The sequence below is a fragment of the Anguilla anguilla genome, chromosome 17 (assembly GCF_013347855.1).
Source record: "Anguilla anguilla isolate fAngAng1 chromosome 17, fAngAng1.pri, whole genome shotgun sequence".
NCBI classification, from domain to species: domain Eukaryota; kingdom Metazoa; phylum Chordata; class Actinopteri; order Anguilliformes; family Anguillidae; genus Anguilla; species Anguilla anguilla.
In genome coordinates this window covers 29953078-29969353 of record NC_049217.1, presented here as the reverse complement: position 1 = coordinate 29969353, position 16276 = coordinate 29953078, and the positions used below count along the sequence as shown (strand labels likewise).

Sequence of the window (16276 nt, the reverse complement as noted above, 5' to 3'; positions counted from 1 at the left end):
AAGGCTTCAGAGACTCTGGGGTGGGGCAGGACTGGGAATGGTTAGTGCAGGAGCGAGGCGGAGCTTGGTGGGGATGGATGAGGCAGTGTGCGGTTAGGGGAGGGGTGGGGCTTGGTGGGGTAGGGCAAGGCAGGGAGTGGTTGGGGCAGGGGCAGGACAGGGAGTGGTTGGGGCAGGCGCAGGGGCAGGACAGGGAGTGGTTGGGGCAGGGCTTGGTTAGGTTAGGACACGCTGGGTCACTTACCGGGGTGCTGATGGCACTTTGGCTGTTGAGGGCGAAGGGGGCGGAGCTCTCTGATGAGGTGGACAGCTGCCGCAGCAGGGGGCTGTGGGTGGGCGTGTGCAGGCTGTTTGACGAGCAGGGGCTGCAGGTGTCCGGGAACAGCTTCGAGGAGGCTGGGGGAGAGGAACGGGGGGGGGGGGGGGGGGGGGTCAGCCTAAACCAAGCAGAGACAGGACAGCCCCAACAGCGGCTCGGCCTGTCCTACAGAAAAGGGTGTGTACCCACAAGGCCACAAACCTCCCACATTTACCTGCGTTTTCAATTTCTACATATTTCAGGTTTCGCTCATTTTCAAGACACTGAGATTGTCCTTAACATTACTTTTTTTTTTTAGGTTTACATTTAACAATGAGCTTGTTAGTTTAATCTCTTTCTAATAATGTTTCTAATGTTCTTGTTCAGCCTGTTCGGCAATTGCCTCTTGGCCCAGATCCGCCCGTGTCTTAATCAGTTTCTGGCTGTTCGAGCCTCATCAGTGTTTTAATTAGTCCCTCTGGATAAGATGCCAAGATACCAACTGCCCTCGTGTAAGACACACACGCACCGTATCAGTGCTATTATGGAACACACTGGTGTTACGCAACATGTCAGGTCTAACCATGCAACATACTGGTTATAGCATGAAGCACATTGGGTTAAGAGTGCAACACATTGGGCTAAAGCGCACAACATACTGGGGTTTAGTCGTGCAACACAGGTGCGGTACTCACGGTCGGCCCTGTCCAGCGAGCGGTCGCGGGGCCTCTTGCGGCTGTGGCCCCGGTCGTAGGGCCCGTAGGCCAGGCCCCGGACGCGCTCCTTGCACAGCTTGGACGCGCTCAGCAGGCTGTCCAGCTGCTGCCGGTGCTGCAGCCGGTCCTGACGCATCTTATGGTGAGAGAGCCCTGCGGGGCAGAGGGGCGGGGCAGGGGGGCGGGGCAGGGGGCGGGGAGAGAGGGGCGGGGCAGGGGGCGGGGAGAGAGGGGCGGGGCAGAGGGGCGGGGCAGGGGGTGGAGAGAAAGGTGTGGTGAGCGTGGAGGGTACCAAAACCACTGCAGTGATACAAAATCTCAACTATCCTTCCCATCATTTAAATATAACGAATGACCTATCTTTATCACTATCATTACGATGGCGGGACCGCCGCTCGCGTTCCTGGTGGGATACTCACTGACGGTGGCGATGAGCGAGTTGGACAGCTTGTGTTTGTCTTTGGATGAAGAGGAGCAGGGGGACGAAGGGTCGGAGAGGCGGCCGGAGAGCTTGTGTTTCAGGGAGAGCTTCTTCAGGGGCTTGAACTTCTCCAGCGGTCTGTTCTGCCAGTGAGTCTTCAGCGCCCCCTGGAGGTGCAGCATCATGGAAACATCTGGAGGAGGAGAGAAATGTCGTCAGACCACAGTAGCCAATCACAGCCCGCTTGGGCTGACCCTCAGGCTGGCTGCATTCACCACAGCAGGTGGAGCTACAGTGCCATTGGCTGATACAAGTCAGTCCGTGCGCTCAGCTATGGAGAGTTAAACTGATTGGTTCAAACAAGTCAGTGACTTGCAGCTTGTTGTAGCTCCGCCCAATAAGACAGAACCTGACAGCCCAATAAGAGACTGACAGCTTGCTGTAGCACAGCCCAATAAGAGAGACTGACAGATTGCTGTAGCACAGCCCAATAAGAGAGACTGACAGATTGCTGTAGCACAGCCCAATAAGAGAGACTGACAGATTGCTGTAGCACAGCCCAATAAGAGAGACTGACAGATTGCTGTAGCACAGCCCAATAAGAGAGACTGACAGATTGCTGTAGCACAGCCCAATAAGAGAGACTGACAGATTGCTGTAGCACAGCCCAATAAGAGAGACTGACAGATTGCTGTAGCACAGCCCAATAAGAGAGACTGACAGATTGCTGTAGCACAGCCCAATAAGAGAGACTGACAGATTGCTGTAGCACAGCCCAATAAGAGAGACTGACAGCTTGTTCTGGCTCAGGTATTGACTGAGGCCACTGAATGCTGGAGGCCTCTCATATCAAACTGAACTTCTCTCTCTGTCCACCAGGTGGTGGTGTTTGGCCAGTATGGCGTGCTCCCTCCCACCGCCCCGATAGCAGCCCCATCTCTCCAGTGCTCATCAGGCGCTCATTTGCATACACCAAAGCTGGTTTGGTTTCAAAAACACGAACAAACACTATTTGTGCAACGTCACGAGGGTCCAGCGAGTCAAAGAAGATGCAAAGTAAGTTTCCGACTCAGATTTGAATAAAAACCAACAGAAAGGAAAAGGCGTTAAACGCGAAGCGCGCGTAGGCTAGCCGAAGCCGAGATCGCCAGCGCAATCCTCACCGTCATCGAAGGAGAGGATGGGGTGAACGCAGGGGTCGGACTGAGACAGCCGGTCCAGCAGGGGGCGCTCGTACTGCAGGTCCCCGGTGAGGGCGCCGCGGCCGCCGCACATCAGGCACGAGGGGCTGACGTCACAGCCGCAGCGAGGCCCGGGCGTCCTCTGGGCCTGCGGACGCCAGGGGGTCAGCGTGTCAGTGCTGCCACAGACAGACACTGCGTGTGCACAGTCATGCAGCTGTACGGTAACCTCACAACAGACACTCGCACACACCGTGCACACACACACGCACACACACACACACACCCCTCTCACACACCACTGCTGTGCAAGTCTACTGTGCCCATACCTAAACTACTACTGATGTGTGATTTTATTCCCACACAAGCTAGGTCTGTCTCTCATGGACACACACACACACACACGCACACAGACGCAGAAAACGCACACACACACACGCACATCAAACACACACGCACGCACACACACACACACACACACACACACAGACACAGACACAGACACACACACACACGCACATCAAACACACACGCACACACACACACAGGCCTGGCCCACCTTGCGGTTGAGGTTGGAGACGGCGTTGGGTCTGACGAGCCGCCGTTTCTTGCAGCTGAGGACGGGGCGGGTGCGGGCGGCGACACAGGAGGCGTCCTGGGCGGAGGAGGAGGAGGAGGAGGAGCAGGGGTGCAGGCCCCGCTGCTTCTTGCTGAGCTGCTCCTCGGTGTCAGAGCTCTCTGGGGAGCCAGTGACAGGCAGGCTGGGGAGCAGGCTGAGGGGTGCGGGGCAGAGAGGATTAGGGTCAGAGCACCCCTAACACCCCCCCTGCCCCCCTCCCCAGGGTACGACTCCACACACTTCATTACTACAGGCTCTACTCTGAAGTACACTGCTTAATCACACTGACTATTTACCTTCAACACAGCCTCACAATTCAGTCTAACAAAGATCACTGACAATGGACTTCCTGAAGGCGGTAACACACTCGACACGCGCGCACACACGCGCGCACGCACACACAGCAGCTGTACCTGTTGAGGACCCCGTTGACCGGTCTTCCAGGAGCCCAGCCTTTCCACAGGCCAGAGTCAGCGTCAGCGCACTCTGCCCCGCCCACAACGCGCTCCTGAAAAACCACAGGGAAGGGTCAGCGCTGCCCTGAGACTCCGCCCCAAACGTGCTCCTGAACCCACAGGGAAGGGTCAGTGCTGCTCTGAGACTCCGCCCCTGACCCCGCCCCAAACGCGCTCCTGAACCCACAGGGAAGGGTCAGTGCTGCTCTGAGACTCCGCCCCTGACTCCGCCCCAAACGGGCACCAAGGGCAACTGCGGCCGTCTGACACTTTCACTTCTCACTTTGGTTCGCTCTTCTGAAGCGGGCTCTTAACCAATCAACGCAGAGCACGTGTAAAAAAAATGTGCGCCCACCCAAAACGGCTTGTTCAACTGGAAGGGTAAACTCACTGGATTCATATATTCTAAACGTGCTGCAAGTTTTTTGCTTAAAAAAACTTCAACATATTTGGTACACCTTATACAAAAATTGCCCAAAAACTGTGTAATAGAGGCTCTACAAAGTTCGGCGTTTACTGCTGTGCGTTTAACTGTGTGGCTTTACCATGGAAACGGAGGTTAGATAACCTCTGTGTCTTATCTAAAAGGACATCTCTGGCCTGCTCTAAATACGTGCGATTCCGTTGTCCCTTAAGGTATCAGGAGGCTCCTGGGCCAGCTGCTTCATCCGAGACGCCGCTCACCTGCGTCACATGACAGGTGATCGGCTCCGCCTTCACCTCCGTCCCATCCTCCAAGGACACTTCACAGGGGGCGGAGTCTCCCAGCACTATCAAACCCTGCAAGGTGAACCAGACCAGAGCAATCCATCACAGCTCTGAGATACAGCCAGGCCAGAGCAATCTAGCACAGCTCTAAGACACAGCGATGTGAAGCGCACAGGGATGTGTGCACAGCAGGATACTGAATACTGCAATATCACAGTCCCTAACCCCCAATCAAATAAATCACACTGATCACACAACTGTGGAATAACTACTCAAAGCACAAAGCAGGCAGAAACAGAATTAGGTAAGTGAACGGCAAGTGAACAATGCGCTAAGCATGGCATGTTCAGAACCAGACCGAGACTCCTGGATGCTTTCACGATCTTTAGATTTTCTGTTGGAGCATTTAGACGTCTTACTCAGATTTCTTTCGGCTTTTTGAACCTGCGCATGTCAGGAAGAAGTCGAAGATCACGGATGAGAATAAGAACGGCTGACGTGTACGCTGTTTATGCTGAGCAAACTGCAATTACGGAAAGAATTACGTAACCGTGACTACCGGAGTAATCACATTATCCGTGTGTACGCAAGAATCTACGCACTGGCATAAACTGATTACTCCCAATACCCGGGGTATGGGTGCGTGTGTAAACGCAGTCCCTGACTCCTGCTGGGGGGTCAGTCAGCTGGGTTTTGTCCCAAGGGGTTAGAGGAGGAGGAGGGAGATCAGGATAGAGGGACAAGGGGTGGTAGCAAGGTGTGGGGTTTTTGGGAGGGGGGGGGGTTTCCTGAAACTCATAATGGGCAGGGCTACGACAATCTGAGTCACTGACTTGCAATACTCTGTCCTCACAATGATTGGTTCAAATCAAGTGTGAGAACACACTGCAGCACCACCTATTTGTAGTTTAATGAAGACTCATTTTCCCATGCTAGCCCCCCTGTAGCGCAGAACTAGATGATGTTTATTTAAGGCTCTGCAGAGATGTGGGGAGTGCTGCGCAGAGTGAAGGCGAGCTGGCCACGCCCCCTCAACCCCCCCGCCCCCCCGACGCTCGCGTGCGCGGCGTGCTCTGCCCCCCCCCGCTGAGGGTGATGCGCGTGCCCGGCGTGCTCTGCCCCCCCCCCGCTGACAGTCGCATGCGCGGCGCTCTGACCTTGTTGGAGCGGAGCTGGCGGTAGATGTCGGTCTCCTGGCGGATGCGGTACTCCAGGTCGGAGATGTGGGCCTGCAGCCAGTTCCAGTGGCTGATGATGGAGGCTCTCTCCAGCGCGAAGCGGCCCTCCGCCCTCCTCCATCTGCAAGCACAAGAACACAGAACCCAGCTTTATTAGAACCCAGCTTCATCAGAACCAGGCTTTATCAGAACCCAGCTTCATCAGAATCCAGCTTTAACAGAACCCAGCTTTATCAGAACCAGGCTTTAACAGAACCCAGCTTTAACAGAGACCCTCTATACCACCTAACACAGAACCCAGCTTTATCAGAACCCAGAAATCAGGCTTTAATAGAGACCCTCTATACCACAGAACAGGCCGGGATGAGTGGGGTGAGTGGGAGAACTACAGCAGGCTCTGCTGTTCTGACCCAACAGCAGAGACAACAACACTATTCCACACGAGTCCAACATTCCCATTACCATCTCAAATCATTAGTAACCTGTCAACCAGTATAATTATTATAAAAATCAACATAAGTCTCCCACACAAACCCCAGGAAACTGATCCACAATGCCAGACACCAGTTAGAGCCAAAGCGATTTTAAAGGAGTGCCTTCTGTAATGGACTACTATGAGTGCAGCTGTAGGGCTACTGCTACAACTACTACGATTCCCAAGACACCTCCTCAAAAACAACCAATGGATGGGCCTTAAGGATCAGTGACTGGGAATGAGGTCATTTCCTGGGCTGCCAATCAGCCGGGCTTCCACGGCTGCTGTTTAGAAGGCTCCATGGCGATGGCAGCTCCTCTTCTGCTTATAACACGCAGTCACACCCCTTTGTGTCACATCCCTGTGTGTCACATCCCTGTGTGTCACACCGCCTACTTCCATTTCAGAGTCCTGACAGATGCTGAAATGGCCACAGCTTTAATGAAAAAACGCTCATATCCAATTCTCGCCTTCCAGCAAAGATGCACCGTCAAAATTCTACACCCTGTCCATCTGTATTATATCTTTTCTACTAAAATACTAAACCATATCCATTTGCATGACAACTTACAACACCAAATTCTACACCCCATCCATCTGAATGGCATCTTGTACGGCTGTCTGGTAGCAGGGATCCTAACTGAATAGAATGGAATAGAAAACTTTATTGTCCATTAAATATTAAATAAAATGGAAATTTTCCTTCAGCTCAATGCTCATTGCAAGTGACACAGACAAAGGCTGGTGATGTACGGACAGTCTCAGATGATCTGCAGCTCTGGTGCTGATGATGCGTCTGATGACATCACCACTAACATCTGCTGGCTGAAATAGCCACCCCCCCCCCCCATCAGGGCAATCCATCTCCACACTGCCGCTAGAGTCACCATACATTACACATTACAGGCATTTAGCAGACGCTCTTATCCAGAGCCACTTACACAACTTTTACATGAGCATTTACATTGCATCCATTTATACAGCTGGATACACACTGAAGTAATGCAGGTTAAGTACCTTGCCCCTCAAGGGTAGAACGGCAGGGCTCTAGCGGGGAATAGAACCTGCAACCTTTAGGTTACAAGACCAACTCCTTACCCATTATACCACACATCCGCCCCTAAGTGTGCCGCTACCAAACCCCGGAGTACCGGCAAGACGCGGCCTCTCACTCCAGCGCTGACGGGATTGGCCAAATCAGCTGCGAAGCCACCTTTACCCCCGGGGTAAGAATCTGAATGTTCTGCTCACGGACGTGTCCTCTGTGCTCTGTGGAATTTTTCCGGAATGCAAGCAGGGCAGGAAGCGGCTTTGAAGTGCCATCGGCGCACCCCCGCCCTCCCCCCCGCCCAGAAGTGAAAGGCAGACCTTACATAAAAGCCGCAGGAAGGATCTGTGTAATGGGATTCTCTGGCTCAGCTCTGTCTGGGTTAGCGGCTGAATTCAACATGGCGGCTGCTGCGTGCACGAACTCACTGACCCCACTCAGTCCCAGCCTGCCCCCATAGCCCCGCCCACAAAAAAAGGCACCATCAGTTCACAGAGGAGAGTGCAGAACTCCAGGAAGAGTACACGCATTTAAAATAATAATAATAATGATAATAATAATAAGAGCAGCAGTTTCTCCTCTTTGGGCGGTCCAGGGCTGTGCTGATATGACTCAGGATTTCCCTGGATTGCAGCAGTGGAGCGAGGCCGGTGTGGTTCTTCACTCCTCTTACGTAACAGGCACACAGGCCCCTCTGTTTCCCACCCGCTCAGACCGCTGGGGCTACGCGCTAAAGGCTGGAAATCACACCGTGTGCCGCACGTCCACCGCCTTCCCGCACAACGGAACCCCATGCCACCAACGTTCTTTCCTCGCCACGGTAACGTAAAGCCAGCACATGCATCTGATTGGGCTCCAGACGGGGAAATCCCCCCACAGACCGGACCGGCTACCGAAAGAGAAAATTACTAAAAGCACGCAAGCGACTGCCGTTAAAGAGACGGCGTGTGATTTACCCGCCGTTAAAGAGACAGTGTGTGATTTACCTTCCGTTAAAGAGACGGTGAGTGATTTACCTGCCATTAAAGAGACGGCGTGAGATTTACCCGTCGTTAAAGAGACGGCGTGTGATTTACCCGCCGTTAAAGAGACGGCGTGAGATTTACCCGTCGTTAAAGAGACGGTGTGTGATTTACCTGCCGTTAGAGAGACGGTGTGTGATTTACCTTCCGTTAAAGAGACGGCGTGTGATTTACCCGCCGTTAAAGAGACGGCGTGAGATTTACCTTCCGTTAAAGAGACGGTGTGTGATTTACCTTCCGTTAAAGAGACGGTGTGTGATTTACCTTCCGTTAAAGAGACGGCGTGTGATTTACCCGCCGTTAAAGAGACGGTGTGTGATTTACCTGCCGTTAAAGAGACGGTGTGTGATTTACCGGCTCCCGTAACGCATATTCAGTAACGAGTCTCGCGTCTTTTCAGTTTCCGGTAAACGGGGCAGAAAGACACGGCAGACCGACACCCGCCTGACCGGCGGCTGGCTAACGGCACGCGATCGCCGTGGAAACCAGCCGCCAGCGCCCTGTCAGGAAGGCCCTGCGAGAACACGGGCGAACGCGCCAAGCCACAGACACAGCGCTAACAGGCCGAACCGCACTGGTAAACAGACGGTAAAAGTAAAAATAAAACAAAACTGCACGCAGAGAAGGAAACCGTGCAGACAGAGAAAATGAAAGGGTGTGCGTAAACTCTCACACACACACACACACACACACACACACACACAGCGATTGCGAAACTCAGAGGTTCCCTCCGTCCCTCCGCTTCACCCAATCACAGCCCAGCAGATTCCCAACCGTCCCCCTGCTTCACCCAATCACAGCCTAGCAGATTCCCTCCATCCCCCCGCTTCACCCAATCACAGTCCAACAGATTCCCTCCGTCCTCCCGCTTCACCCAATCACAGCCCAGCAGTTTCCCTCCGTTGCCCCGCTTCACCCAATCACAGCCCAACAGATTCCCTCCGTGCCCCCGCTTCACCCAATCACAGCCCAGCAGCTCACGCACACGCCCCTCTCAGACGGAGGAGAAAACTCATTTACTAACAAACAGCACGAGCGCACCCAGCCAACACCAAGTAAATGCCATTTCACACGCAGGCGCTGCTCCACGCGGCCAATCAAAAGCAGCAGCCGCTCAGGGTCATTTGGATCGCGGTGTGACGTCCGTTTAATTCAATGAGTCACGGTCTTATATCAACACCCATATTCACGCAGGAGCATAAGAGACAGGCATAAATTCCTAATTCACTGATATTATTCTGACATCACGCATGAGCGTGAGTTTTCAAATCTCTTTTACACTGAATCACTTCCACAGAAAGGGATCTGGAGCACCCTACAATATTTTAATAATTCAAAAGACTTGCGTACATACTTTCATTTTTCTTTATTTAATTAGACCTTTATTTTACCAGGCAGGTCAATTAAGAACGGAATCTCATTAACAATGACGACGGTGTAGGAGTCCAAAGTCAAAAATATGTTTAATAAATCCAATAATAGACATTATTTGTTAAGAGAATAGGACACACGCACATGCATGCACACACACACACACACACACACACACACAGAGCAGCAGTTTACTCCAGCACTGTGGGTAAAGAGGCATGGTGAATATGAATAACCCTCCCCTTTGGGCTGCCACACACAAACCAGGACAGAGTTCCTCTGCCTTTTACTCCCGATTCAGAGCTGGCCGCACCCCCTACGCTCCCCACCCCGGCCCCTTCTCAATTAAAACTTTCCACGGGGAGAGGGAGAGGAGGGGCCTATGCTTCACTGAGAGAGCAGGAGAGGGGGAGGGGCAGAAGGCCTGGTTTTTCAGGAACTGCAGTACCTCAGTCGGCCAGACGCGCAGGAGGGGGCAGCAGAGTGCAGCTCTGTAGGCCACGGTGTGGATGAACTGAGACAGCTGTGCAGCGCGCCTGTTCCCTGAGCCAGTCTACAGTAGCGGGAAATTACCACAATTCCCCCTCCCCCCCACCCCCGCAGACAGGAGGAGGGAAGGGTCAGCTCCCTGACTGAGGAGGGGGAGGAGGGGGGGCGAGCCAGTAAATGAGACGCAGGGAGATGCCAAGCCTTCCCGTTCTCTAAAGGAAACACCTTCAAAAAAATACATAAAAGTACAGCAAATAAGGCGTGAGCTAACGAGCTAACAAGCTAATGGCACCGTAGCCCCAGTGTTCTCCCTCAGTGGCCTGAGCTAACGAGCTAACGAGCTAACGGTACCTTCGTGTTCCCTCTCAGAGCCTCAACCTGCCCCGTACATGAGACCTTGAGACCCAACCCGAATGCCAAATGTGAAAACCATAAACCGAAATCGCTCACAGACTCGGTTTTACAGTGCTTTGCTCAGCTGCTACGTGCCTGAGTTACAGCAATAATCATCACACTGAAACGGGCTATATTTTACTTCCATATGGGACCGTACACAGTAGCTACAGAGCTTAACCAAGGCACAGCGAACCCATCAGCAGAGCAGTGTGATAGGCTAACAAACCACTTGTCTTACCGGTTAGTAGCAATCAAGCACTGCACACATCCAGTTTGTCAGCTGGATTACCAGACCTGTTTGCTTTAGCCTACATATCTCACTAATGCCACTGCTGCCAGAAAGCTTTCACGAAAAACGTTCCACAGCATCACTGAGTTCAGTGGGATCAGTCTTCGAGCCATCATAGCTCAAAGCAGCACTGTAATCCCTACACTACACGACCAGTGAGCTTTTTATCTGCTGTGAGGAGGTCATAATATTTCCACGACGACGCCGTTCCCAACTCAAGAAGTTGAATTTCTGTCTCTGCTCAAATTCCCATTTAATTACACCCAGTGCAGAGGTAGACTCTGACTAGAAAGAGCGTGCTCGTGCAAGATAAATCAAAAGAAGTTAATTTCTACAAATAAAAATTGATTTAAAACACAAAATAAGAATTCATTTTCTCTTGATAGAAAACGAGCCCAACCGAAGCCTTGAAGTAGCATGTGAAAAAAACTGTGCCAAAACCAGATACTGTGTCCGGTCCTGTCGAGCTCGGGTCGGGTTACAGACCTCTAGTCTGCGCTAACGTGCTAACCGCACCTTAGCCTCAGCGCTCCCTCCCAGGCTCTGACAGGGGAATCTGGGTCACTGTAAAACCCGTCTGGACTCCTCCATCCCCCGCCCCCCCGCCCCCCCAAGTCTTGACGCTCTCAGGCAGAAAGGGCGAAGGTGAAGAGGGCCTGACCAGTCTGCTCCATCCGTTTGACCCCACCCCGTGCTCTCTCAAAACCACGCCCACTAAGCACAATTCCACCAATTAAAAAACATTCATTCAGCAGCTGCTCACATGGAGAAATGGAAGCGCTTTCACCTGATCAATATGAGTCACACCTGGGCAACAGCAATCCCAGACCAGCAAGATTTAGCCACATCACTAAGGCACTAGCCCACCGTATGTCAACTTTGCACTAATGTACAAACTGCCAAACGCAGTGTCATAAAATCGAATATGCACACCAATATCTGCATTCTCACCCACGGAAATTTTTAAAAATTGGTCACATATAGGCCTACTCAAATGCCTGGTCTTAACCCTGTCTGGTCTAAACCGTGTCCGGTTTAATGCCACCTCTCTGAACAGCTTCCGTGGCTTCCACCGGCAGTCCTATTAAACCCTGTTACACTGGCCTCCCGAGCTGCGTGTGGCTCCGCCCCTTCCTGTCTTCAGACAACGATCACAAACCACACATCCCAATCAGACCTCTCTGCCCAGAAACCTTCTGCCAGCCGGTTGCCCAATCTCTCTCCAGACAGCCAGTCCTCACAGCCCCGTTCCCCCACCCCACCCTGCCCCATCCTCCACCCCCGCCCCCCACCCCGCCCAGCAGGTTTTCAGGTGCGCACCTTCACTGCAGCACGGCTAACTCCCGTAGCGCTGGCTTACCACGCTGAACGCACTTCTGCAAGTGGCTCTGGCTAAAAATTCCCCCTATACGAGCAAGTAGCTGCCGAGCTGGGAAGCGGGGGCGGAGACCGAGGGGGGGGGGGTGGGGTGGGGGTGGGGGGGCGGTGTCACAGAGCACCCTGGCTGTGGGACACTCTGCACAGTAATAAAACAGGGAGGCTTTTTATATTATGTCAACATGACTTAAACTGGCCATTTATACACAACATGTAATTAATGTGAAGTGCAGGAATGCACCAGGAGTTTCTGCCTGAACGCACGTGCACACACAACCCTCCCCCGCGTGGGGATCAGGAGCCTGGACTACGAGCTGGGGGGGGGGGGGGGGGGTGGAGGCAAGCGTTTAAGAACCCTTTAAGAACAATCAATTCAGAAAAATCCCGAAGCATTCGACATTTTAAAGCCAGAACTGTTTTATTAATGAAAGGAGGCTTGTCCTGTGAATGGGATATTTTAGATAAATACACGGCGAACACACGGCTGCTGTTCGGTGAAAGACGGACACGACACACCAGCGAATCGGCTTCACAAACAGGGAGCCAATCACTGGGCCGGGTCTGAGAGAACAAAGAATTTAATGCCATGAGAAGCGAAGGACCGCCCCCCGCCCCTCTGCGTCACATGACCCGCCCGCAGCACACTGAGCCCAGCTGGAGAAAAAAATGTGCGAGTGGGAGAGAAGTGGAGTGAGAGAGCGAGGGAGGGAGGGAGGGAGAGAGAGAGAATGAGCGTGAGAGAAATAGAGGGAGGAAGCGAAAAGTAGAGCAACGGAGAGTGAGTGAGAAGTTTAGGGAGGGAGGGAGGGAGGCAGAGAGAGAGAGAGAGAGCTCTTTAGAGAAGGGAACTGTGGGCAGAGCAGTCACCCACTTCCTCTTAGAAACAAAGGGAGACAAAGACAGATCCTGCTGTAGAGAAAAGGAGAGAAGCCAGAGCCCCAGGCCCTCATAACTAACACACACACACACACACACACACCTACTGCTCTCACCTACACATACACACACACACACACACCTACTGCTCTCACATACACACACACACACACACACACACACACACACACACCGCTCTCACCTACACACACACATACACACACACCTACTGCTCTCACACACACACACACACACACACACACCGCTCTCACCTACACACACACACCTACCGCTCTCACCTACACACACACACACCTACCGCTCTCACATACACACACACCTACCGCTCTCACATAACACATAGCCCTGCTGTTCTTGGCCCTGCTGCTCCTCCTCTTAGCCCTGCTGCTGCTCTTAGCCCTGCTGCCGCTCCTAGCTCTGCTGTTCTTAACCCTGCAGCTGCTCCTAGCCCTGCTGTTCTTAGCCCTGCTGCTCCTCCTCTTAGATCTGCTGCTGCTCTTAGTCCTGCTGCCGCTCCTAGCTCTGCTGTTCTTAGCCCTGCAGCTGCTCCTAGCCCTACTACTCTTAGCTCTGCTGATGCTCTTAGCTCTACTGCTACTCCTAGCCCTGCTGCTGCTCTTAGCCCTGCTGCTCTTAGCTCAGCTGCTCCTCTTAGCCTTGCTGCTGCTCTTAGCTCAGCTGCTCCTCTTAGCCCTGCACAGGGTGCAGTGATGGGGCGGCTAGTGCCCCTGTCCTGTCAGATAGCCCCCCCTTATCTTCAGGCTGGACGGGGTGTGCAGCCAGATAGGGTCTGGCTGGGCCCCCTCGATAAAGGGTCCCATTCCCGCCTCTGGCGCCCACTAAAACGGTCCCGGGACAGCCCCCGTCACCAGTGGACAGGGGTGAGGCGCGGACAGAGACTGAACAGAACCAAATCCCACCCCATATCGGCAGTGAACGGGCGCACGATAAAATTATAAACATTTTGACAACCAGTAAACCGGTCATGAAGGAGGTAAAAGCAGCGGACTTAATATGTGCAACTGCAGGAATAACCTGCGTGAATAATCCGTACACCGACACCGTCAGACACCATTAGAGTCTAAGAGCCACGTGGATACGAGCAGAAGACAAAGTCGATGAGACACACATCAGCTTTCACTTCTGCCCGGGGTGGAGGACCCATACAAAAGGCCCTACGAAATATAAACCTTACAACACACCAAAACGAACATGCAGGCATACGTACTCTTGACTGGAGGATAATGTTGCAGCACACGTAAGAACATATGAACACACACATAAGCGAACACACAAAAATATATAATATAGCAAATAGCAATATATAAAGTAATTATTTTTTTTTTTTTTACCGAGCAAGATCAGACAGGATTCTGTGCTGTGCCTTAGGTTGAAAAGCTGTCGCGCGAGCTTCACAAAAGGCTATTCAGGGTGAAGCAAACCAGGAGTCCAGATGCAGCGCAAGCTCTTCAGCTCAATTCCACACCTCTTAAACGAGCAGCAAGGCCAGAGCAGCACTGCTTCCACAAGCCTTTTGATTTTATTTTTAATGTTTAAAGAGATTAAAAGGCTGATCCATATCGAGCAGCACACTGCAGGCCAGGTATCTCGAGAGCAGCTGATCGCACTGAAGCTACATTCTCCTGCCCCGTCCCTCCCCACCTGGAAGAATTTCCTGATTTTGGGCCTGAAAATAGGAGACAAAGTAAAGGCCCCGACTGCACCTCCTACACGGGGAACAAAGAGGGGCTTTGTGCACTTTCTGAAAGCAAGAAGGAGCAGCAACATTCAGCCAGAGAGCAGCAAGGAGCAGCAACATTCAGCCAGAGAGCAGCAAGGAGCAGCAACATTCAGCTGGAGAGCAGTAAGGAGCAGTAACATTCAGCTGGAGAGCAGGAAGGAGCAGTAACATTCAGCTGGAGAGCAGGAAGGAGCAGCAACATTCAGCTGCAGACCAGTAAGGAGCAGTAACATTCAGCCGGAGAGCAGGAAGGAGCAGTAACATTCAGCTGGAGAGCAGGAAGGAGCAGTAACATTCAGCCAGAGAGCAGGAAGGAGCAGCAACATTCAGCCGGAGAGCAGCAAGGAGCAGCAACATTCAGCCAGAGAGCAGCAAGGACCAGCAACATTCAGCCAGAGAGCAGTAAGGAGCAGCAACATTCAGCTGGAGAGCAGTAAGGAGCAGCAACATTCAGCTGGAGAGCAGTAAGGAGCAGTAACATTCAGCTGGAGAGCAGGAAGGAGCAGTAACATTCAGCCGGAGAGCAGGAAGGAGCAGTAACATTCAGCCGGAGAGCAGTAAGGAGCAGCAACATTCAGCTGGAGAGCAGGAAGGAGCAGTAACATTCAGCCGGAGAGCAGTAAGGAGCAGTAACATTCAGGGCAGGAAGAAACTCAAAAAGGAGCCCGGCCCTTTGTAATGCCGTCTGCTCTGAACTATATTTATATGCTGTAAGTCCCATTGTTTTCAGGTTGCTTTCAGCAGCCAGCACTTCAGTGCCAAGGCTACATTATACAAATAATAATGTATGACAGAGCACTGCTTACTGGCTCCGCCCCCTGTTAAATAAGGGTCAGCTCAGACGAGCGAGCGGGCCGGGGGGGCGAGCAGGCCCAGGGGGGGCGAGGTTAAGTAAGTCCCCAACGCTGCTGGACGCCTTATGTAAAGAGAGACGCGGTTATGCAACTGGGGAGGGCGCACACGCGGGGGGGGGGGGGGGGACAGCACGCCGCAAAACAGCTCCAGATGTGGCGAAGGGGGGGGGGTTGCGCAATGGGAAAAGGGGTCAGGCAAGAACACGCACTGCCACCCTCCCCCCCCCCCTTATACGCCTGTACCCCCCCCCTCCTGTTCTCATACGCCTGTACCCCCTCCCCCCTGCCCCCCACCCCCCCTCAGACGGGGCAGAGGGAGCACAGCGCAGATTCGCACAGGAAGCCGCCCGCAGCAGGAATGCAGGGCGTGCACGGCAGGAGCGGGAGGAACGCTCGCCATGCGTCGCCCCGAGCAACAGCGGCGGCTCCCACGTCTGCGAGGAGCCCGAAACGCAAGAAAACCCAAAAACCCCCTCTGTCCATCTCCACCCTGTACCAGCTGGGGTACCAGCGGGGTACCAGCGTCTAGACCACAACGGCGGAACGTACAGAAAACATTTCCCAACACCTTGTTCACAGCGTTCAGCGCTGGGGCCGTGTTCAGGACAGGCTGCGGGGGGGAACAGCTCACGCGCACGGCGTTGAGAGAGGCAGAACCCACGTTAAGCCCCGCAGAGGGGTGCCCAATCACACCAGCGCCCCTCGTGCTGGAGCCCAAAATCGTAAAGAACCCGGCATCAA

The 16276-nt window shown here is 53.2% G+C and overlaps 1 protein-coding gene across 4 annotated transcripts in view; it reads right to left on the bottom strand.

The window, feature by feature from the left end:
• Positions 1-16276, bottom strand: part of kansl1b (KAT8 regulatory NSL complex subunit 1b) — a 48599-nt gene that overhangs the window by 3574 nt on the left and 28749 nt on the right. For all 4 annotated transcript variants that reach the window (XM_035397707.1, XM_035397706.1, XM_035397708.1 and 1 more), the window contains 8 exons: positions 5556-5697; positions 4375-4470; positions 3649-3743; positions 3176-3389; positions 2599-2764; positions 1434-1628; positions 994-1167; positions 245-396 (listed from right to left, as the gene is read on the bottom strand). In XM_035397707.1, the coding sequence (XP_035253598.1) occupies positions 245-396; positions 994-1167; positions 1434-1628; positions 2599-2764; positions 3176-3389; positions 3649-3743; positions 4375-4470; positions 5556-5697 (1234 nt within the window). The remainder of the gene's footprint in view (positions 1-244; positions 397-993; positions 1168-1433; positions 1629-2598; positions 2765-3175; positions 3390-3648; positions 3744-4374; positions 4471-5555; positions 5698-16276) is intronic.